General features: G+C 50.0%; 2 protein-coding genes across 2 annotated transcripts in view; both read left to right on the top strand.

Moving 5' to 3' along the window:
- LOC135818309 (serine/threonine-protein kinase mTOR-like) overlaps positions 1 to 14,613 on the top strand; it is a 64,148-nt gene extending 49,535 nt beyond the window's left edge. The window contains exons 52-61 of the mRNA XM_065331667.1: positions 445 to 567; positions 1,078 to 1,160; positions 1,755 to 1,827; positions 2,401 to 2,475; positions 3,242 to 3,380; positions 3,682 to 3,735; positions 4,136 to 4,273; positions 4,964 to 5,038; positions 12,573 to 12,678; positions 13,464 to 14,613. Of these exons, the coding sequence (XP_065187739.1) occupies positions 445 to 567; positions 1,078 to 1,160; positions 1,755 to 1,827; positions 2,401 to 2,475; positions 3,242 to 3,380; positions 3,682 to 3,735; positions 4,136 to 4,273; positions 4,964 to 5,038; positions 12,573 to 12,678; positions 13,464 to 13,479 (882 nt within the window). The 3' untranslated portion in view covers positions 13,480 to 14,613. The remainder of the gene's footprint in view (positions 1 to 444; positions 568 to 1,077; positions 1,161 to 1,754; positions 1,828 to 2,400; positions 2,476 to 3,241; positions 3,381 to 3,681; positions 3,736 to 4,135; positions 4,274 to 4,963; positions 5,039 to 12,572; positions 12,679 to 13,463) is intronic.
- Positions 14,614 to 19,881: 5,268 nt separating this feature from the next.
- LOC135818308 (uncharacterized) lies at positions 19,882 to 23,963 on the top strand. Its single transcript, XM_065331666.1, has 2 exons — positions 19,882 to 20,257; positions 22,546 to 23,963. The coding sequence occupies exons 1-2, from the start codon at positions 20,045 to 20,047 to the stop codon at positions 23,353 to 23,355; spliced, it is 1,023 nt and encodes a 340-aa protein (XP_065187738.1). The 5' UTR covers positions 19,882 to 20,044; the 3' UTR covers positions 23,356 to 23,963.
- Positions 23,964 to 24,677: the final 714 nt, after the last annotated feature.

Genomic DNA, 24,677 nt, shown 5'->3' with positions numbered 1-24,677 from the left:
CTGTGCTTGGTGAAATTCTAGCCTGGTCGTTCTTCGGCGCTCCGTTCTTCGGCGCTCCGTTCTTCGGCGCTCCGTTCTTCGGCGCCCGACAGTACTGTACATGCCTTCGTGCACTTCCACTCCATTCAGACATGGGTCTTTCACTCAGTCACCAGATTCACACAACGCAAGCCATGATTTTTGTGCCCCCCTCCCCAGCATAAACTGCATGAAATCATATTCCAATAAGAAGAGGATGAAAATTGGGTTTCAACTCCGAGTTTCATGCACAAGACGATCATCGAACAGTAATGAGATACATCTGGAAGCTAGTGTGATCGTATTGTGTGGCACAAACACCTAAAATTACCCATAGACTGGGGTTTTATCAAGAGAGTTTTGTGCATCAAACTGGACTTTATTCTGGGAGTTTTCCTGATTTTACGATGTGCTGCCGTGTTACAGATGGCACCGGAGTACGATCACTTGACAGTCACACAGAAGGTCGAGGTGTTCGAACATGCGATTGAGCACACCAGTGGAGACGACTTAGCCAGGGTGCTCTGGCTCAAGAGTCCCAGCTCCGAGGTAAGCCGCCGTCTCCTGTGTCTGTGTGTGTGTGTGATACGTGACTGCATGGATGTCTATTGTGTATTGTATCACATGTTTGGTTTTGTGGCATTTGTAGAACACTTGAGAGTTGCGCTCAGCCGCTATAAAACGCCAGGCTCTCCATCTCCTTCACTCCTGATATCTTCGCCAAGAGTACTTAAACCGGAGTGTGGTACTCCGCGCATGGGTTCAGGAAAGCGTGATTCATCAGTTATGTCATTTTGATGACCAAATTTGGGCACACTGGTGTCACAGGTCGTATTGGTACTGTGCAACACTCTATTTGCGGATAGCAGGTCCGAGGATTTTCATCAAAATGGCGTATAAACCGAATTGCGCTTTTCCAAGCACAGGCGTTGTAGCACACTATTGAAAGTGTGTCTGTGTGTCTATGTGCATGCTTGTGTGTCGCTGTGTGTGGGGGGGGGGGGGGGGTGGGTGGGTGGGTGTGGGTGGGTGTGCGTGTGTGCATGCTTGACTGTCCAGGTGTGGTTTGACCGACGCACAAATTACTCCCGTTCACTTGCGGTGATGTCAATGGTGGGATACGTGCTAGGTCTGGGAGACAGGTAAGTCACATAGCATACCAGTGTTACACATCACAGAGAATACTAGGGGAATCCCCATCCCCTCCCCATCCCCTCTTTCAAGTTTATTGCTGGTCACAGTAATGTTGATCTTGATGGTCTGATGTGGCCCGATTGTGTGCTTGTACTGCCATTGGAGTCCTGCCCTGCTTTCTTGTCAATCAATAAGTCACTTCATCCTCTTTTATCCGTTTGCCCCTTGTCGAGCATTGGTTGTGAGAGTTGCCACCTCGCCCTCGCCATTACTCATTAGGCGCTGCATCTGCCGCCCTGGTATTACAGGCATGGTGGTGGCCTGGCACGAGCGAAACTTCCTAAACTGGTTGTGTTTCTCAACGCAATTGTATAGCCGGTTGTAACGTGGACGTGCGAACTTTACTCTTTACTCTCTATCCTTCACAAATGCTGTATCTTAATAAACGTTAGCTTCCGTATTCTTGTTCGTACTGTTATGGGTGGTAGCCTCCTAGTCTCAGGTCTTTCTCGTGATGTGTTTCAGAAGTGCGCTGTTTTGTTTTCGTCGTCATTGCTGCTTGCTCCTGCTGCTGATACTGCTGCTGTCGTTTCACTGTGTAGGCATCCATCCAATCTTATGTTAGAACGTCTGTCGGGACGCATCCTGCACATTGACTTTGGAGACTGTTTCGAGGTGAGTGTCCCTCTTCCTATTGGATAAGATTGACTCTCTGAAGCTGCACTCTCCCTCCCTCTCTCTCTCTCTCTCTCTCTCTCTCTCTCTCTCTCTCTCTCTCTCTCTCTCTCTCTCTCTCTCTCTCTCTCTCTCTCTCTCTCTCTCTCTCTCTCCTCTTTCCCTCTCTCTCCATACCCAGTTCGCAAGGCTGGGCGGGGTTGTGAGCAGGCTTTCATTTACAAAAATGCTCCGCATTTTTTCTCCATCTGCGCATAAAATCTAGACTGACAACCTGCTTGTTAAATCATGCACCTGCTTTCAGGCGTGAAAACCCTGTTGTAGAGGTCTCAGTTCTCATTTGTTAGACTTACCTGTCTTTTTAAATGTAACTTACTCTCTGTCTCTCTCTCTCTCTCTCTCTCTCTCTCTCTCTCTCTCTCTCTCTCTCTCTCTCTCTCTCTCTCTCTCTCTCTCTCGTCCTCTCGACTTGGATATTGGTTCCAACAATATTTTACGTTAGGTTGGTATTTATTATGCCGAGGATGCATCAACTGCTTTGTTTTCATTTCCGTTTCTACAATGCCTGTGTAGGTTGCCATGACCAGGGATAAGTTCCCGGAGAAGATTCCCTTCCGCTTGACGAGAATGTTGACCAACGCTATGGAGGTAATGCTTTGTTGTTTGTTGTGGAGGGGCTTGTCCAGCACCTGTCTTTGTCTTTTTGTGCTAGTCTGGTAGCATTATGTGTCATTTGTATCGGTTCTGCTTCCATTTCAGGTTCCCTTCTGTATTTTCCTGCGAGGTCACTTTTATTTTATAAGAAGGGATGAGCCCTGGTGTTTTAAAGTCCCTGACGATTCCACGTCAACGGTCTATGTGTGCCTCTCTTTCTCTCTGGCTCTCTCTCTGGCTCTCTCTCTCTCTCTCATTCGCAGTCGCATACTATCTTTCTCAGTACATGTAGACGATCATATCTGTGCCGTCCCCACGTCTTTTCCCCAATACCATTGTCTTCCCCAACCTACGTCATTGTTCATATCATGAGTGCTGGGAAGTGGATTTGTTTTAGCTCAGAAATACGTCCGGTGGCTTTCAATCAACTTCCACCTCATCCACTTGCTAACTTTTTAGAGGATGAGCAAGTCAACATTGTTGTGTGTGTGTGTGTGTGTGTGTGTGTGTGTGTGTGTGTGTGTGTGTGTGTGTGTGTGTGTGTGTGTGTGTGTGTGTGGAAAAATGAAAAATAGGGATTCACTGGCCAGAAAAAGTCTCTTCAATCAGCTGTGTGGTGGATACCAGGCTAAATTAGTGACGGTCAATTCATCAGCCTTGCAATGGTGTAATCCCAGCACAAGTTGCTGTGTCTAACGTAGCTGTTCGCTATAATCGCTTCCGCGATGGGCGTGTGTGTGTGCGCGCGTGTGCACTTCAGGTGACGGGTATCGAGGGCAACTTCCGACTGACGTGCCACAGCACCATGCGTGTGCTGCGTGCGCACAAAGACAGCGTCATGGCCGTCTTGGAAGCATTCGTCTACGACCCGCTGCTCAACTGGAGATTGACCAATGATGGTGAGTGGCCACTGAGTCTGTGGGTTAGGGCATGGTGAGAGAGTACTGTGTGTGTGTTGGGAGGGGGGGGGGGGGGGGCTCTGTCACCGGTCTCATGGGACATGGCTTCTCTTGTTTTGATGAAATGTGCAGAACAGATTCAACCGAAGAGCAAAGCACAGACATGCACCCTTTGTTTGTGACATGCCCTTTGTTTGTGTGTGTGTATGTGTGCCTGTGTGTCTGTGTGTGCGCACGCATGTGTGTGTGTATCCGTCTGTGTGTGTGTGCATGTGTATATGTGTGTATGTGTTGAATGCAGGTCAGCGGAAGAGCAAGCCGAAAACACCGGCTGCCAATGGTGCCCACGGAGCAGGTAATGCCCTTTCCTGTTTGCACTGGCATTTTGCTGTATTTCTTTTTCCAATGTTAGTACATGTATGGCTGAAGAGCATTCATCAAGCTTTAGTGATAGAGATGATAATGAGTCCCAGTGAAGCATTTCTTCAGTGAAACCTGTCTAAGACGACCGCTCAAGGGACCTTCAAAAACCTGGTCTCTGTTATCAGGTGGTCTCCTTATCCAGGGTCATTTGACTGGGAATAACATCCGTTGGCCCTGATTACAATGGCCGTCTCAACACCCCAAACCCCTGGTGGTCTCAACACCCCAAACCCCTGGAATCATCTCCTGAACACCTTAGATATACACATGTAGTGCATTAACCTGCTCTTGCTGTCTTCCATTGCGTGCATTTGTCTTCTCTCGTTATGCAGTTGGTGGGCCGGCAGTACCAATGCCTGTTCCAGTAGCTACGGCGGGGCCGGAACATAATGGTGGTGCTGCGATGTTGGAGCCAAATTACGGCCTCGGTATCGGTGTTCGACCTGTACATGGTGCCGTGTATGGCCCAGGTAGGGCACTTCTACTGTTGCTGCTGCTGCTGCGGCTGCTGCTGCTGCTGCTGTTGCCTCATCTCCACTTAGAAATCTAGATCCAAAACACATGAAGTTGCAGACTCCAACCCAGACACAGGTTCATTACCTGATTTCTCCATGTTTGCCATGAAGCAAAACCTCTCTATTAAAATCAGCAACAAGTGAATGGATTTCACAAACTCTCTGAACCCGCAAACCGCAAACAGCGCAAACATCGTGTGAGATGAAAGTATTGTTGTAGTGTCCCACACGGCCTCACCCTGGATCAGAGCGCGTGGGAGCTCAACCTGCACATCACACACAAGCATGATGAAAAACTCTTGTAACTCAGAACATGTGATCTGTCAATATGACTGTGCTGGGTGTGGTGGCCCTTTGCTTGTGTTTTGATCTCCTTGTGGCTGTGCCTGGCATGTAATTAGCGCCACCAGTGCCACTAGCGCTTTCTTAGGTGCTATTTTTGTCACTGCTCTGACCGCCAAAGTGTCGCATATACGGACTTGCTTGCCGCGGCTTTAATCACCAGCGCTTTCGACTTAAAGAGTGATAGTAGGAAAGACCTAATCGAAACCACATGGCTTCTGGACTGCGTGTGTAACCATTGGTCGCGTACTAGTATGTGCTTGCTATGTTGTGTGTGTGTGTATGTGTGTTTTGCCATACAAGATGATGGTGCCAAGCCCGAGGCAATGGATAAGCGGGCACTGCAGATTCTCGGCCGCGTCCGTGACAAGCTCACTGGTATGTGCACGCTCTTGGGTCACGACTGTTGTTCTTGCCCTGCTTGCTACCAGCCAGCGACAGTTCTCTAAGCCTTTTGTCCACATCAGTATCACCAAGAGTACATCAGACACGCACTAGTAACCCGCAAGAGTGTGCAACTCCTGTCTATGGGGTTTGCGACGCTAGAACTTCACATCCCGTGACAAGCCTGTGCACATTATGTGCACCATGTGCATGATAGATGTTCACACGAAGGAACACGTTATCTTATCTTTTCACTCCAAATACAATTACACCTGAAAGAGCAGCCTAGCTAGCTACACAACGCGAACCAAGGAACTACTAAAACCGAAAACATTCCATGTCGGTGCACAACCGAAGACAAAAGGCCAAGATGAAGTAATTTATGCAGCACTGTCAGCTGGCAAAACAGCAGAGGCGTAGCCACCGCACACGCGCTGTTGTACGGCACGAAAGCTAGCCATGATACTATGCAATACAAATGTATGACCATGCACAGCAACAAGCAACAACACACAGCTAAGAAGTATATGCATGTAATACATGAACGGCCAGTTGGAAATAGTTATGACGCCACTTTGTAGATCGCCCCCATGAATAGAAAACCACAAGAGAGACAGGGAAGACTACAGCCTACAGTGTAGCTCAGGCCTGATACATGAAACACTATTGCAGTATTGGCACAAGACAGAGAAAGGACTGCTCCAGCTATCAATAATAAAAGGAACCATTACTTCTAGTCTTAGTGATGCCATGCCAGAGAAATATTACGTACTACCGTCTGAACATCCTCCCCCTCGCAATATGCACCCAGATGTTGCATGATGCCTATCCTTACAACTACCAGTACCAAGCTAAGAGAAAAGTGAATCGAAAGGGCAAGTTCAGTGGTAGGAAGCTACAAAAAAAACAAAAACAATGCATGAATCATTAATGGGGGTCGTCACTGAGCAGTACCTCCATTCTGGCATGTAGGGAGAGCCGTCTAACATTCCAGTGGACAGACTCGAGTGATGGATCTCTTCAGAGTCTTCCCGCCCACTTGCATGGCCACCACACGCACATGTCCGTCCGGACCAGGGAAAACTTCCGTGACTCTGCCGAGCGGCCAACGCCCTCGCGGGGAGCTTGAATCCATCACCAGGACAACGTCGTCAACGGCCAGATCGCGTCGCTGGTGTCGCCACTTCATCCGCTGATTCAACCGTGGGACAAACTCTTTCAGCCAGCGATGCCAGAAATGGTCGATGAGCATTTGAACATATCTCCAACGTCTCTGCAGTTGACACCCCTTCTCGTCCGTTGTTGCAATAACCAGCTGGCCCTCGGCCATGCCATGAAGGAAATGGTTCGGAGTTAGCGGCCCTGGATCCTTCGGACTAGCCGATTGGTAGGTGATGGGCCTGGAGTTGACGAGGGACTCTGCTCCGCTGAGAGCGGTGACCAACTCCTCGTCCGTCACAGATGCGTCTCCAAGGATGGCGTGTAGAGCTCGTTTGGCGGCTCGAATCATTGCCTCGTGAACTCCCCCGAAATGAGGAGCTAATGGCGGGTTGAAACTCCATTTCACGCGTCTGCAGGCCATGGCTTTCCGGACGGTGGTATTGTTCAGTTGGCCAACAAGCTCACGTAGCTGGCGGTCGGCATTCACGAAGTTGCCTCCATTGTCCGACAGAACCTCCATTGGACAACCTCGTCGGTTGGCCATCCGGTTAAAGGCGTTCAGGAAAGAATTTGCATCCAATGCGTACGCCATCTCCAAATGGACCGCACGAGTCAGCAAACACGTGAAGAGGCACAGATAGCGTTTGTGGCGAGTCTTTCCTCTCCCCTGCATAGTTTCGAACGGCCCTCCGTAGTCAACGGCTACCCTGCTGAAGGCTCTCAGTGGCTCACACAATCGCTTTGCTGGCAACGGGGCCATGATTTGCTCTCCCGCACGGGCTTTTAGTCGTCGACACACCATGCAGTCTTTCTCCCAGTCACGGATCTCCTCCCGTGCTGCTTCGACAAGATAGTGATCAGAGAGAGCTGCCAACGTTTCATTCGTCCCGCCATGATGACGTTGCTCATGGCAATCTTTGACAATAAGCCGGGTGGTCGGATGTTTCCGGGGGAGAAGAATCGGGAAGCGCACATCAAACGGCAACCAGTCAGCCAGCTTGGTGCGACCATCGCAGCGCAATAGTCCGTCGTCGTCCAGTCGAGGCGATAACCTCGCCAAACGTGACTTCAGCGGAAGTGGTTGACCATTCTTCACTAGCTTCAAATCCTCCGCGAATGCCTCGTGCTGTGCCTCTTTGATGATGGAAAGGCTGGCAGCGTCCATCTCCTCGCCGGTTAGCTCTCCGCTCAACTCCTCACCTCCACGGCAGTTGGTGATGAAGCGAATTGCCCAAGCCCGTACTCTGACTACGCGCGTCCAGTCTGAGAAGCGCCGAGAGCACAAGCTGGGTACTTTCTCGGACATAAATGACATCACCTCGGGCTGTGCAGCCTTGCGAGCTTCCGCTCGAGCAGCTGGGTCTTGGCCACCCACGATCTTGGCTGGCCATTCAGATTCTTCTTTCTGCAGGAAGGCCGGTCCTTGCCACCACAGCTCAGTTGCAATCAGTTGCTCTACCCCAGCTCCCCGTGACGCCAAGTCAGCTGGGTTGTCGCTGGAGGGAACGTACCGCCATTGACTGGGCGACGTAACAGTCTGGATGTGGCTGATGCGATTCGCCACAAACGGTTTGAAACGTCGGCTGTAGCTGCGAATCCAGAGCAGCACAGTTGCACTGTCGCTCCAGAAAATCACCTCTGACATGGCAATGGTCATGATCTGACTGAACTTCCGGACCAGCTGAAGGCCAAGCACAGCCGCCAGCAATTCCAGCCGGGGAATACTTTGTGTTCTTGTCGGCGCCACTCTGCTCTTGGCTCCAGCGAGACGAACGTTTCCCTCAGAGCCATGCTGCACGGTGGAGCTGTAGACCACGGCACCATACGCCACACTCGACGCATCACAGAAAACATGCAGCGTCACTCCACTGGCCACGTCCGGGATGAGACATCTTGGTACTCGAACTAAACTGAGCTTCGCCAGGTCATTGAACCACTGGCGAGCGCTGGTGTCGATGCCATCTGGAACCGGTTCATCCCAGTCAATACCAGCTACCCAACTCTCTTGCATGAGGATCTTGGCTTGGGTCACGAACGGTGCCAGAAACCCCAACGGGTCGAATACGGACGCGACTTTTGCTAGGAGGAATCGCTTGGTGATGCGTTGGTTGGTGAGGTCTGGCGGTTGAACGCTGAAGAAGAAGCAGTCTGCCTGACCGTCCCATGACACTCCTAGCGTCTTCACGGATGGTAGCTCTCCTTGGGATAAGTCCAGCTGGGTAGCGCGAGCCTCGGCTGGAATTACCTTCAGGAGCTCGGGCGAGTTGGACACCCACTTGCGCGGCGTCATCTTGGCCTCACCCCACAGATCCATTAGCTCCCGATGAAGAATCTGACCTTGTTCGACATCTTTGGTGCTGTCCATCGTGTCATCCATGTAGGTGGACGCGAGGATAGCTTCTGCTGCCAGGGGATGCGACGCCAAATGTTCCCGGGCTGTCTGCTGAGCAACGTACTGGGCGATGAATGGTGCAGCATTGACGCCAAAGACCAGGCGGTTGAACTCAAAGTGCCGTAAAGGCTTGGCTGGATCCAGGTCCCGCCACACGAATCTGAGGTACTTCCTGTCTGCTGGCGCAACCGACACCTGCAAATACATTTCGGTCACGTCACAGCCCACTGCTATAGGCTTTTGCCGAAACCTGGTCAACACATCGAACAACTCACGTTGGAGCTTCGGACCAGGGTAGATGGCGTCGTTGAGGCTGAGGCCATGACAGGATGCTGCAGCGTCAAAGACGATCCGCACCTTGGTTGTCGTCTTCTGCGGTCGGACGATGGGAAAGTGGGATAAGTACCAGCATACCTCTTGACCTAGCTCTTCCTTCGCGAGCTCCCGGATATAGCCGTTCCTCTGGTAGGCCTGGAAGACTTGGCCATAAGCCTGGGCAACGAATGGGTCTTTCAGGAGCTTGCGCTCGGTGTGGCCTAGACGTTTCGTAGCCGCACCCAAGTTGTTGCATAATTCTCTCTTGCGATTGTTCCACGGCAGAGACACCTGGTACCGACCGTCCACCTTCTTCAGCGAGTGTTTGACGATGTCTAGGGCTGTCTCTTCCTCCAGCGAGCGCGGGCCGGGCTCACTGAAGCTCTCCTCCGTGCCGCAGCTGTCAATTTGCCAGAACTGCTGTAGCGCGGTCTCTAAGCCGGTTGGTGTTGCTCTCTCCTCACTCTGAAACGCTTGGCTGTGGAACGTCCTTGGACTCGAGTGGGTTCCCGTCACTCTGCCAACACAGGTCCAACCCAGTGGAGTATGACGCGCCACTGGTTGACCAGGCGGGCCGACCACTTCCTGCTGTGACACAAGCAGCTCAGCATAGTCGCTCCCAATCAGCAGATCGACCCTGGCGGGCTCCGCCAGTCTTGCGAACGGAATCTCTCTCAGATGAGGATACTTGACTGCTTCCTTGACCCACTCTACCGGACGAAGATTCCCGGTGACCGAATCAGCCGTCAGCGCCGTCATAGATTGCCGAACACTGCCATCCATGCTGCCAATGGTGAAGCTTACTGGTCTGGTTGTGAATGAGGTCTGCTTGCCATTCAAGGTGTGGACTGTGAATGTCCTCAGCTCCCCGCTGACGCCGAGCTGGTTGGCAATGCTGCCGTTGAGGTAGCTCGTTGTGCTACCGTCGTCCAGCAACGCATTCACTTGCACTGACTTGTGGCCGTTCTCCAAGACGACTGAGACCGTTCGCAGAGCTATCTTGCTCGGGCCTTGGACCATCATGGTGGAATCACTCTTCGTGGACTCCGTCTCCCCCTCGGTGAACGACTGTGGGGTGCGCTGCTCTTGGTCTTTACCGGCGTATGGCGGCGTTACTAAACAGTCGATGGCGGGAGGCAATAACTGGTCCCCTGTCTCCTGACCTGAACCATTGTCTCCATAGTTGCAGAATTGTTCGGCAGGACTGAGTTGGGACTTGTCCGCCGTCATTCCTCCAGCTGCCGTGTTCCCCGATTTTTTCTTGTTTGACTGTGCGGCATCGGGGTTCCTGCTGTCCTCGTGTAGCAAGTCCCGGTGTAGCAATAAGTGGTGATTGTTGTTGCAGCCGCTCACTGAGCAGGGTCTGGTTCGTGGACAGTGGTGACCTTGGTGATCGCCTCCAAGGCAGCGGTAGCACAGACCATGCTGTTTAGCCTGTCTCCAGCGATTGGCGACGGAAAGCTGCTGAAATGCTTTACACTGCCAGACACCGTGAGGTCCGCCACATTGCCGACATGAAGATCGTCCAGCCGCTGAGCCCGCAGGCCTTGACCACCCTGCATTCTGCGAAGCCTTTCCCCCGAAGTAGGATCGTTGAGGAGCATTTCGGGGTGCCGGAGGCTTGTCCTTCGCACCAACTCCATCTAGTGCTTCGGACGCTCCAACGGCAAACTCCGCTTCCAACGTCACCCACTCCTGGCAATGCTGAAAAGGCACCAATGCCCATGGCCTGATGACTTGAGGCTACCTGTGGTGGCCCACTGGCCTGGGTGTACAGATAGTTGGCGGACTGATATGGCAGAGATGATGTAGGGTGTAGTCCTGACACAGGAGCCTGAGTACTACTGCTCTGCTGGCCTGGACTCTTCGCGACTTGAAGTTGAGGGGCCTTGGTCTCACTCACTCTAGTATATGCACTGGACACACATACAGCACTCCGTGTTGGCACAGCAGGCTGTAGTACAGGCAAGGCAGGGCTTCTTTCACGCTCTGACCTCCTACTCCCAGCTTCCATTGGTGGCCTTGTTCTAGCCCCAAGCTCTGTCTCTCTGTTACTACTGCCGGAGACACTTGTGGTCACAACCACTTCATCACTGTCTTCTACTCTTGCCTGGTTCTCCTGAACCAGCGCCGCGCCATCACCAGGCTCATCCCGATCCTGGGAGCCTTCACTTCTGCCCAGCGATATCACACTCAGTGGACTTCCTGGCTCTTCCACTGGTGCCTGGGCATACTGATGATACGCTGGCCTGTCTGGGTGGCTGTTCCGTGCAGCCGTCCACGCTGGCTGGTGTTCTAGGAACTCCTGATACAGCCTTGTGACCTCCTTCATCTCTTTCTCCGCTTCCTCCATCTCATCGGTCACTTTAGCCACTGCGAGCGCATCGTTCATGCCGCCAGCCCACTCGAGTACGTCCATGAACACACCGTTCAGGGCATCCTCGATCATTTCTAATTCGCCAAACAACGACCTCGCAGCTTCCTCTTCAACTCCGTCACGCAAGGCCACGATCACGGCTCTGCGACACCTGGTGAACTTTCTCTTGCGATTCGCTTTTTCAGCTTTCATTTTCACGAACATCAGTTCATTCGATCGCTGGTCACTTTGACCATGTTCGTCCTCTTCGACTTCCTCGTCCTCCTCGATCACGTCGCCTGCCCTCTCTGCCATGGCACCTAAAAAGAGCTCAGTTCTCTGACTGCTAGCCCTGATTGTGCTCTCACTCTCAGGCTCCGGCGACGACATGATCTTAATAATTTAAATTTCCGAAACTGAACTGCTCACTCAGGCGATAACCATCCTCTGCTACCAGAATGTTCACACGAAGGAACACGTTATCTTATCTTTTCACTCCAAATACAATTACACCTGAAAGAGCAGCCTAGCTAGCTACACAACGCGAACCAAGGAACTACTAAAACCGAAAACATTCCATGTCGGTGCACAACCGAAGACAAAAGGCCAAGATGAAGTAATTTATGCAGCACTGTCAGCTGGCAAAACAGCAGAGGCGTAGCCACCGCACACGCGCTGTTGTACGGCACGAAAGCTAGCCATGATACTATGCAATACAAATGTATGACCATGCACAGCAACAAGCAACAACACACAGCTAAGAAGTATATGCATGTAATACATGAACGGCCAGTTGGAAATAGTTATGACGCCACTTTGTAGATCGCCCCCATGAATAGAAAACCACAAGAGAGACAGGGAAGACTACAGCCTACAGTGTAGCTCAGGCCTGATACATGAAACACTATTGCAGTATTGGCACAAGACAGAGAAAGGACTGCTCCAGCTATCAATAATAAAAGGAACCATTACTTCTAGTCTTAGTGATGCCATGCCAGAGAAATATTACGTACTACCGTCTGAACAATAGATACATGGTTGAAATCCTGCTTTGGCTGCAACTCTCTGGTGCTCACTTTGCACTGCTTACATCATGCTTGCCAGCGTAGCCTATTGAACAATGTCACGCCATGTGAACCCCACCTTGTACCAATGTCAGATACTAGGCGAAGTTGCTATTTGGGATTGTCAACAGAGCTTTTCAGTTCATGAAACTCTGAGTTATCAATCAAACTGCTTGTCTGTACCTTACTACATCTGTGTTTGTGCTCGCATGTGTGTGTTGCGTGTGCACGTGTTCGCAGGTCACGACTTCCCGCACGTGGAGCAGTGTGCAGTGGAGACGCAGGTAAAGCTCCTAGTGGAGCAGGCTGCCTCACACCAGAATCTCTGCCAATGTTACATAGGCTGGTAAGTCCGAACACGACTAACCGTAGGGTTTGAAAAGAGAAGAACTGGCTCAACAACCGATTTTTGTGTTTTGTTTTTGTTTGGAAAACGACACAGAAAACTCTACTACGCATGCTATCCTCAAAGCAAAATTTGGTTTAGATTATTGAATTTGCAGCAGAGACCACTTGCTGGTGTGTGTAGGGTTTTCTGTGTTATGAAGTGGCTGCAGTGGAGCTTGCACACCTTGAGAAATATTTTGGAAAACAACACAGAGGCAAAGACCTAGCGTAGGGGTTTGCTCTTCAAGTGAAAATAGCAGCTATCACAATGCAGCGCCCTCACCCGAAGCAGAGGCATAGCATGATTGTTCATTGTTTCAACATTACTGTCCCTTCCTCAGCTCCAATGCATAGTGTGTTTGTGTGCAGATGGCTACCTCTCTCCTCTTGTATAATTATAATAGGTTTGTTCAATGTCCTAAGGCCTCCTTCTTTTTTTTCTGCATGCTTGCACGAAAATGCCGTCATGCATCTTAGTCAGACGAGAAGGCAGAACTGCCAGCGTATCTGGTGAAGTAAAATAGAAACAAGCAAACAAACATCTCCACATGCCCATGCTAGGGTAGACGCCGCGGAGAGAAGGTTGATGGCAGTGCTCTGGCGATGGGCCTGAGGACGCGCCCTTCATCTTGCTCATGCATGCACGCAATGATGCTTTTGCAGAGCATTGTCAGCATTGTCACTCTGCGTGTTGTGTTGACATGTGTGAGATGTTTTTTCTTTGGTTTTTCTTCTCACCTCCAGGTGTCCCTTCTGGTAGAATCACAGGCGTCTAGTCAGAGGCACAGTATCTGGTGCCCTTGTTGTCCATGTAGATGTGTGTAGGGACCTCCAAAGCAGGGCAACACTAGGAATATGGCCGCTGGGTGCGGTGAGTGTGCCTTTGCTAACTTTTTGTTCACGTGATCTGGCAAGGTTTCGCGCCGGCACGACGTATATTTTTCTTTTCCTCTACTCGTTTTCTTTATCCGCGTTTTGTTTACTCTTTCATTGCTAACGGCTGCTGCGGGCCACTTTCCAGCAGATAAAATTTAAAACACTGGATTTATTGCCGGATTTTTCTTCAGGTATTGATCGACCGCTTCATTAGTACGCTGACAACTCATCCCTGAGTTTAGCTTGATGTCCAACATGTAATATATGTATGCTACCCTCACTATTGCTGTATATTCCCATGCAAGTTGCCCCGTCGCATTGCTGTGGTTCCGAGGCTCTTTTCTTACCCATGTCCCTGTGATCACCAGCCGGCTGGTGATTGTTGTGTTTGAGTTTCTCAGTGTTGGAGTTGTAGCAGCAGTTTTTTTCCTTTCTTCTATTTCTTTTTCTTGCTGCTGCTGCTTCTGTCGCTACTGCTGTTGATATTGTCGTTGTCGTCGCTGTTGCTGTTGTTGCTTCTCGTTTTGTTTTTACCTGCTGGCTCTGTTTATATGTACATATTATACTGGTGTTATCGTCCGCTGTATATCTTGTCTCTACTCATCTACACGGTTCTTCTTCTTTTCTGCCCGGTTTTTCCTGACTTGTCGCTTGAGTTGAGCCTGTTTTTTTCAGGTTTGTTTCGTCATTTCTCTCCGATTATGATATCCTTAATTACCCCGCTCTCCTGTGTTTTTTTGTCTATTTATGTGTTTGGCTCGTGTCCTACCACCACTACCCATCAACTCAACGAGTGAGTTCTTCTCTACTCGGCATCCCTTTGCCCTTTCCGTGCTGGTTTGGTGTTTTCATCTCCGCTTTCGTTTGATTGTAACGGCTGGTCATGTAGGGTTTTTACAATCGTATCATCTCTTTCGTCTATTTCAGTAGTGTCAATGTTGCCGTCCGAAATCTTTTAACAGTATTATAACCGCTGTGCGTTGGTGTTCGTAAGCACTGCATGAGTGCCATTGCTGAACTGTTTTTCTCCTTTTAAACTGTTTGTGTGTTGTGGTTTCGTGTCCAGGGTAGCGGGTGTGCTCCATGATGCCAGCGCGTGTACGTGTCGACTTGCGATCACCATACTTGCAGGGTGATCACTGCGCTGTGCTGCCGCCTCCATCCCTTGTCCCTTGTACAAATGGGCCCTGGGCAGGGATTTTGGGGACTCGATAATTTTTCCGCAAGAGCATATTAGAAAGGGCAGGCGAATTATTTGTGGACACACATGCCGTGCCATATAACAACAAGAAAGTTAGTGTAGATAGGGTGCGGTTTGAAATTTTTGTGCTCCGAGGATTAGCCTCGAGGTGCATCCTTCTCCAGAACTACCCCTCCCCATTACTGCCTAGAACCAAGAGTTCATAACCCCCATGAACTCTTGCTAGAACCAAGTACTCTTGCTAGGGAGGGAGGGAGGGAGGGAGAGAGAGAGAGAGAGAGAGAGAGAGAGAGAGAGAGAGAGAGAAGTTGCTTCGCCTGCAGTTCAAAATACTGGCATCATTCTTTCTTTCTTCAGTGGAGAGTAGCTACAGGGGGATCGATCTCTAGCCGCGCCGGCGAGGGGGTCGGATTTCAGTTGCCAGCAAGTCAGTTCAAGCAAGGATATGATTGGCGATATTATCTTCCAATCTGTTGACTCAAATCAAGATCGCCACAGCCTTTCGTTCTCGCTCACGTGCGCAGCAGAGATGTTCGTCAAAAACGTTGTCGACTGGAAGATGTAAGAATGTGCTTCCACAATCCACTTGCGCTGCTCCCGCCACGAATCAAGGATGCGGGGCTTCGCTTTTCTTCCGCGTGTTTACATCGAAGCAAGGTCCATAACTCTTGATTGAAATCATGTGGAACATTGCCAATACATTCTGGAACTTCGTCATAAGAACAGCAAGAAAGATACGTCGAATGTAAGCAGTGTTTTGATGAGCCGACGTGCCTGGAGTGAAGTCACCTGTTATAGACTGTAGCCTGGTCGGCTAGGCCTATCTTACTTTTAGTTTTACGTGTCATAATGTCAAACATGTACATGTATGTGTACATTGACTTTGGCACCCTCTTTGCAAAACTGCTTTTACGCAAAAGGTACACAAAAGGAAGTAAATAGGGCTGTTTTTGTTGTTAGTCAGAGTTTCATGGCAAAAACCAATCGTCAGACAACGAAACTGCTTTTATGTAAAAGGTAACCCGCTTTATCCTGCTACCAGTTATACCAACATTTCCACTTAACATTGACCCCTCCCTCAATTCCTCACTGCTCCTTTATTTCTGTCCTTTCTACCCCTGGACCTGTTTTCCTCTCCGACGCGTTTGTGCGGGCATGATAGCGGTTGGAGAAGCCCAAAATCTCATCAGCACCAGTGCCTATTGGTGCCCTGCACCCCTGTCTCCTCCTCCCTAGCCCTCGCCGTGACCTCCGGTAGGATGTTCGGTGGATGCGCATGTGCACAAATACATACAGTGTGTCTCCAGATAAAAAATTACCAACTCTGCCCCCCCCCCAGCCCTGTCAAGACTCGGTGCACGCCACTGGCGTGGTATTGATTGCCAGTCAAAAGCAGGGAGTAGATGTATTTTACTACTCCCTGGTCGAAAGTGACCGCGGAGTGCGTCTGTCAGCGTGAGGGCTGTATGTGTAATGTGTCCCCTTGGGCCATCCCAGGCCAAGTAATTGCGCTGCTGGGGTTGGGGCCCAGCGCTAGCGAGGCTCAAAGCGAGGCTCTGCTGGAGAAGTAATAGTTACCTGACAGACTTTTCTAGTCATCGACGTCTTCCAGCCAAGGCCAATTGATGGTTTGAACCCGTGCTGATCTCCGCTATGCCATAGTCGCGGGAACAATTCTTTCCGAGGGCGTCCTTCGCCATCGCGTTCACCGAATGTTGGGACTGATCCTGTACCAGTGCAGTGCAGTGTTGTAACCAACAGTTACTTACTGATTCGTGACTCTCTGACTCTGTCTGACTGATTGAAATAGGAAGGAGTAGTGCTAGTGGCGTAGCAAGAGACTTTATCGGGCACGGAGGTGAGCATCAGGGTACATGTAGCACGTATGAAGGTTTGAATTGCCGCACAATACACTTGAAGCCTGAAACAGTGAAAGGACTTTTTAATAGGTATGTGTAATGCAACATGTGAGTCAGTGACCGTTTAGTTACGATTGAACTAGCTGCTTATACGCAACGCACTCTGTCTCATTAGTAACGTAAATTTAGTTACCACACACTGTGACACAACAGCTTCCAAAGAGCAAGGCCTGCCAAGGCCAAGGCAAGGGAGCATCCGCTGGTCGAAAGTGAAGGCCGAGTCCCTGTGATGACACTCATCATAAGACAGTACATGATGTAGTATTTTTTTCCCGGACATCCAGTCTTTCACCTTGACCTCCATGAGGGTGTACTCTGGCTACAAAGACTAGTACAATGCATGATATGAGGAGAAGATGTACGCCATTCATCATGTTTTTGGTTGATGCACCCGTAGATCGATCTACGTGGCTGTACGAGTGATTTACACCCAAACCCAAAACAGCGACCAACGCATATGGCCGATTGGTTTGCAGGCCTGCCTGCGAATCATGAGGTCCCGAGTTCGAGACCCGCGCTGGTAGCAGGGAGCGTGCAAAGACTTTTTACGTGAGTAAAGACTTTTTATGCGTGGTGAACTGCGCCGACACCCACGGTCAACTGGGTACTCACAGCTCGGAGTGAGGGTAACAAGGATGCAGTTTACAGGGTTATGGGCCGTTACACGCCCGATTGGTTGAGAGACTCACCTACTCTCCCCTGACTCACTTGTGAGGTCTGCATTCGCCACTCAGGTGTGCAAGGCATAGGCATAGTGGTGGCCTGCGGAAGCGAAGGCTAGTTTGTGTGTTTCTGAACATTCAAGCGATGCCAACGCGAATCCCGCGAATTATTATTATTAGTACAGCGCGACCTAATGTGACACGGTGTCACTACAGCTCGTCTCATCCCTTGCACGCCCCATTTTGGCGCGACCAATTACGTTAACGTCCGAATATAAGCCAGCTCATTACACACGTGACCCATAATGTGCAGGCTCATGTTAGCAAGAGTGTATAACCAGTTTTATGTACTCTTGATGTTAGTACAGTATTACCATGGTGGATATCACTCAGGAGCAAACCCGTTCCTAAAAAAGATATGCAAAAAAGAGAAGAAACACATGAGAACGAGTTGTGCAGCAACTATCCACGACAGTAACAAGATGATAAACAGTCAGAAAGTGACTGTGCGATAATAGGGCACGAAACGGACAGGCCACTGAGACATTCAGCGGCCCGAGACCTAGCTCTAACACATCTCCAGTGCGCAAACCAACCTTCCAACTTGGAAGGTTCGTGGTTACGTAGGACCGAAGAAGGGAAGATGAGCGAAGCGAAAATTCTGAATATTTACCTTGTTACAGTCGTGGATAGTTGCTGCATAACTCGTTCTTATGTGTTTATTCTCTTTTTTACATTAATTTTATTACTGGCTCAGTATCCGAGTTTAAGAAAGATGTAATAATAATCTGAGGTCGGCCGAGGGATTATATCGGTTGAGCACCTGCTGGAGAGGAAGTCTAGGTACCTCCAGGTGCACTCTGACCTGCCGCTGATTGCTGCTCTGCATTCTCATCCCGAAAATCTCCCACCTACAAAGTCGATCATCTCCCGGGCAGCCACGGCTATGGAGCATTTCAACATCCCGGACATCGGAGGTGAAACAACTGATGTTGTTTAAGTCTGCTATAGTAACCACCACCCAAGGTTCTCTGCGGCAGAAGCCCCTGCATGGTCGCTATTGGCAGCCCAGTGACGGTGTATTGGACATGCCTCTCTCCTTCTTAAAGTCTGCCCCATTGCGTCCATCTGCTAAGTCATCTGTATTTGCTGCTCAGGATCAGGTGGTTAATACCAGGAACTACCAGAGGTCAGTCATTGGCGACACTTCCGTGGTTGACGGAACTACCAGAGGTCAGTCATTGGCGACACTTCCGTGGTTGACGTGTGCAGTTTGTGCGGAGGTCCGGGGGGAGACTGTTGACCATATTCTGGCATGTTGCCCCGTGTTGGCACGGACAGCGAGTTTGTTTCGGGGCCAGCAGAAGCACAATCACCTCTTGCAGCTGCGGTGACTTGTTAACGTCCAAGCCATTTCGTGACTCTGCCCACAATTTGTTCATGGATTCGCTCCAGGCAATATCGCCATTTAACGTCTTTTCTTTTCTCTATTCTCTTTACCAGGCGTGGGCCATCCCCTGGACTATCAAAAACTATCAAAATGGGTGCCTTATTATCTTTCTGCTTCTGTTTCAGTCCATCACAGATTACCATTTTCGGAAAACCAAAATATGTAATACTGAACTAGCGTTTTTTGAGACGATCATTGCTTTTTTTGAGTTGATCATTGCTTTCTAGAGTTGATTACAACCTACTAGTATTTATATCTGGACTTGGTAACGTCCAAGCCATCTCGTGACTGCCCACAATTTGTTCATGGATTCGCTCCAGGCAATATCGCCATTTAATACTGAACTGGTGTTTTTGAGTCGATAATTGCTTTTTTTTAGTTCATCATTGCTTTCTAGAGTTGATTATAAATTGAGTCCAGGCAATATCGCCCTTCAATACTGAACTGGCCATTTCGAGTTGATCATGATTTGAGTCTTTGACAAGTCGAGTGTCCTTCTTTTGGGTTTGAGTGTAAATGAGTCGACCTGTATTGAGCGTGCGCGCTGACGGGGTGGTCTGTTTTGGGGATGTCCAGTTCTGGGTATGGGGCTTTTGGGGGGCGCTGAAGTCAACGGCGCTGTTTTGGGTCGCGCTCATGTGGGGGCATACCGTACGAGTACCGTGTTGAAGCACCCGGCCGTGTTGATGGTGTCTGTCAAGTGTCAGTCTGTCAAAATCATCGCGGCAACTACTTACATGACTTGTACGTAGTCTTGTAGTGTCTGCGCTGACTGTTGACTGTTGTCAGTGTTGACTGATGACTGTTGCCCAGTGTTGGGAAGTGTTGATGCAGCGAGCGCGGCCGGCCCAGTGCCTGTGGCGCATGGATCATTGGATGCACTGATCTGCTGAGATGATACAGTGCATTGTCATAGCTGATTTGCCCTGCAAAAATACCGAGAGATAGGATAATCTGATCGGAAGATAAGGCTATGCGCTAGGTCATCAGTACAGACTCAGTGCTAGTGGTCATACTCATAGAAGAAGAGATTTTTGCAGTAGGTCATAATTATTGCAGTGGTTCGCAAACCAGGATCAGTTTGCAAAGTAACGTTACATAATCATTAGTTAGTTACACATGCAGAGGACTTACAGCGGCAGCGTGAAGTTGCTGGTAGTTGTTGCGTGCGATCTCGCGCTGGAGTCTTGTGCTCTTTCTTTGCGCCCTCGGTGACGATGGATGAACACAGTCCAACTGCAGCTGGCACTGCTGCTGCTGCTGTCCAGACCGTGGACCAAACAAGGGCTGTCGCGCAATGTTGCCCCACCAGCAGCCTTTCGTCGCGGCTGTGCGTAGCAGTCGCTCCTTCCCCAGCTGCTACTCCGCCGAGCAAGCCTCAAAGTTTAGCAGCGTCCACGGCAGCAACAGTTACCTCGCAGGAAAGCGAGGTAAGAAAATAAAAGTGATAAGGAATAAGAAATAAACACAGAAATAATCGAGCTGTCAGGACCATTATTATCAACAACCAGGGAGTCGCACACACGCTTGTGCGACTCCCTGGTTATGTAGGACAACTGCATTTTGCTCATCTGATATTGGCACAGTACACTGTGGAATACTATAGCTGTGGCTCAGTCTTAGCACCTGACGATGATATGGACGAGAAAAACTTTAGAAGCTTAATGAATGAACTCCAAGAAGTCTTCAATTTTCTTTCGAGATGCTCTAGATTAGAAAACAAGCCGCTTCAATATTCACCTTCCAGGAGGAAGCTGTGGCATCAAGAGAGATGGTGTGGGGAGGGGAAAGCGAGACAATAGAGAGGTTAAGATGCACATTATTTCTGACCTGACGCGAAAGTTCCGCTCGCGTTATTTGGCTCGCGCGTCTAAAAACAATGCGAGTGACCTGCAGCTCGCGTGGAAATTTGGAGTTTTACGCCAAATTTGACGTGAAATTGCACCCGTCAGAAATAACGTGGATCTTAAAGGGGAAGTTAAGGCTAAAATCAAAATTTCACCAGTTGTAGTCTTCGGGGTGCTGAGTCGAATGGTCGTGGTCCGAGGAAGCTGAGACGCTCCCTCCCTACTTTAATCCCAATCGAACTCGCGCACTTCCACCGAAACTGGGTGACTGCGCCCTACTAGATGGGGATTTGTATGCAAAATGTCACTAAAAGCGCCATTTCGTTCTTATAAAAGCACGGATGACCGCGATTGGCCCATATGTTGTAGTCTTTTGGACGCTGAGTCGACTGGTTTTGGTCCAAAAAGGCTGCAATGCAGCGTTCCTCCTTTATTCCCAATCGAACATGGTTGAACAAGCGGTCACGTGCTCCTGCGTAGACCAGTCACCTGGTCACCGTGCCTGCAGGGTACAACTTACTAGCCTGTTTGACCTTTTTTGGGTGCAGTCCTGTCACTCGAGTTGAACTCGAGTTGAACCTTGGTGTGAAACTCGCCTGCTGGCATGGTGGCCAGGTGATTTGGGCACCCAGGAGCACGTGACCGCTTGTTCAACCATGTTCGATTGGGAATAAAGGAGGAACGCTGCATTGCAGCCTTTTCGGACTAAAACCAGTCGACTCAGCGTCCAAAAGACTACAACATATGGGCCAATCGCGGTCATCCATGCTTTTATAAGAACGAAATGGCGCTTTTAGTGACATTCTGCATACAAATCCCCATCTAGTAGGGCGCAGTCGCCCAGTTTCGGTGGAAGTGCGCGAGTTCGATTGGGATTCAAGTAGGAAGGGAGCGTCTCAGTTTTCTCGGACCAAGACCATTCGACTCAGCACCCCGAAGACTGCAACTGGTGAAATTTTGATTTAGCCTTAACTTCCCCTTTAACCTCTCTATTGTGGGCTTCGCACCGTGGACTGCCTGTTCCATTCGCCCTCAGTCAGGCAGGCTAGAGTTATGCACACTCACATGATACAGTGTCGCCATGCTTAGGACCAGCAGGCTGTAGGGGCAATCTTGAGCTGCATCGATCGATCGCGACGCACTTCGGAAATTCGAATACTGGGTCGCAAAACGCAGCTTTTCAGACACTATGGTCTTGTGCCATGTCCCTACATATATGCTATGACTTCCCACCATGCAGATATCGATCTACCCCCGGGCCTCCATTCAAACCACTGTAAGTCTACAAATTTGCGGCCCATGGCATTCAAATTTCCGCCTCCCAAGGCTAAAACCCATTTTGGCCACATCAAAATTTCGGCCTGTACTGCTGCGGCCTGTATACACTGTCACGCTGAACCATGCAAAGCAAAATTTTGGCCGCAACAAATTTTCAGCCAAACATGACCAGGCCGAAAATAGCCAAAAATAAATATGCGCCGAATATTTGTGGACTTACAGTACCAACATTGAGTACAATCAACTTCGCTAATAACGACTGCGGATATAACGACAGAATTTCCATGCCCAGAGCAAAGTCCCATCCCACTGTAATACATTAAATGAGACTTCGGGTATAACGACACTTCGCGAATAAGGACACCTTTTTGATGCCCCGCCGAGTGTCGTTATAAGCAGAGTTGACTGTACATGGATCAATAAAGGAAGGATCAAATGTTGTGAGTTATGACCTACTGTCCACTAAAGTAACTTGATCATAATTATACAGTCAGCAAGTGCGACAATAAGGCACAAAACTGACAGGGACATCAGCTCACTATCCGAGTTTGAATACTGAATGCCTTCGATTTTATTGTGTTGCTGCTCCGCAGGAGGCAGCGCTCTCGTCGACGCAGTTCCCGGAGGTGGTTGAGCTGAATGTCGGCGGTCACTTCTTCACGACGCGTCTGTCCACGTTGCGCAAGGACGCCGACAGCATGCTGGCGGCCATGTTCAGTGGACGTCACCGCGTCGATCGCGACTCGGGCGGTCGATACTTCATCGACCGCGACGGCGGCGAGTGCTTTGCGCCGATTCTCAACTACCTGCGGCATGGCGAACTGCCGCGCGTCGAGAGGGCCCTGGACGTGTACCGTGAAGCGCTCTACTACAACCTCAGCGGGCTGATCAGCTGGTGCGAAACGCAGCCGAACGTCATCGCCGAAATGATGTTCAAGCATGCGCGTGAGTGGCTTGGCCCGGCGTATGAGGGTTTCAAGAACAAGCTGCTGGAGTCGGCCCGTAAGCGCTTCACCACCAGTCCGGAGGCGTTTCTCGACGACAAAACCGGCTACTTTGACCTGACGTTCGCCTTCACACGGCCCGACAGGCTCCGGCCCAGGACGAGCGACGACTATCGCCAGGACGCATCGGCGTGCACCAATCATGTGTTTGGACAGGAGCCCGCGACGCTCAAGTACGACGCCGTTCTGCCGCCCGGCCTGGACTTTGACATGACGCTGAACTTCCTGCGGCGTGACTTCCACGAGGCCGGCCTGACCACCGAGTGGTCACCGGTCTATAGCGATAAGAAGAGCACGTGCACCCTGTGCCACATGCGCATCTATTTTGTCTACTTCCGCGTCGTCCTCTGGCACTGGGTTACTGCACCACTGGCTTCCCCGGCTGCAACATCCGTATGACGACAAGCTAGCCCCCGACGGCATCAGCAGCATGTGTCCGCGTCGTGACGACGAGCAAGCTGAGAAGGCGACGAACTCAAGGCAAGGCAACAGCCGTAGCTGCATGGTGCACACACGATCAGACTGTGCTCGCGTGCAATCGAGTTGTCATGCATGTATAGCACGGTGGCGTATTCAGTTACTGGTACATTGCAGTACGCGGCCAGTGTTTCATCATGCTCTTCAAACTGACGTTACTCTCCTCTCCCCCCCCCCCCCCCCCCCCCCCCACACACACACACACTGTGACACGTACAAGTCACAGGCTTGCCACATCTGCTGCAAAGGTACGTCAACCTATTTCGAGTATGCCTGTTCAAAGTTACGGTATATTTTTGCTGGAACTAGCTGAACTAGCTGTTTCCATTGCTTTCACTTTACTATAATATTCTATGGTTCAATCCTGCTATTTCCTATTTTGGCCACAGGCCTCTCAATGCTGGGGACTTGTGGCACGTCAAGTCTATTTTGAGATGAGAAGAAGCTGGGATCAGGGAGTAGTAAAATACCTACTCCCTGGCTGCGATACTTGAAAATCAGGAATACAGAGCATGAATTGCTCTGCATCATGTGGCATTGCGATGGCGTGGTGTGATGTGTGATGCCGGCATTCCATTGCAAGTGCATGCATGCAATCTATTTGGGGGTTGGGAGGGAGTACCGGTAGGTGCTGACAATACTGTACACTACTGTAGAGGCAGAACATTTCGTCGGTCAATAATTTCGTCCAATTCCAAAGAAAAGGAGTTCGTCCGGTTGAACATTTCGTCCACGGATCATAAGAGTGTAGAGAAAAGCTGGACAAATCGATATTCGTCCTACATTTAATTTAGTCCAAAAGCTCCTTGGACGAAAAAGACGAAATTAAATTCCAGACGAATATTTCTGCTTATAGACCTTATTCGATAAACGTCACAATCACGTGAACCGGGGTCCCGGGAACCAGGGAGTGGCAAGAGACCTGCACTCAGTGCACAGTGGACTCGGCGTGGGAACATAGGAGTAGATACCGGTATTTTACTACTCCCTTGTACGAACTGAGCCTTTCTTGCCACTCGTTTCATGCACGCGTGCCCCAGCTTACGACAAATCCCTGGAGGCGAGTCCAAAAATCACGTTATCGATTAAGGTCTATACAGTACATGATTGTATACACAGGTCACCAGAACATGTCAGAACTGCATTGTAGAGCGCTCCACTGGCTCAGTAAAAAAGTGTTGCAGAGCATTTCAAATCAAAATAAGAGTTGGCGTGGAGACGAACACCACAGTTCGTGTCAGTAA

The sequence above is a fragment of the Sycon ciliatum genome, chromosome 5 (genome assembly GCF_964019385.1).
Source record: "Sycon ciliatum chromosome 5, ocSycCili1.1, whole genome shotgun sequence".
Taxonomy (NCBI): domain Eukaryota; kingdom Metazoa; phylum Porifera; class Calcarea; order Leucosolenida; family Sycettidae; genus Sycon; species Sycon ciliatum.
Note: the sequence above shows the minus strand (reverse complement) of the source record. Positions and strands in the feature narration are given on the sequence as shown.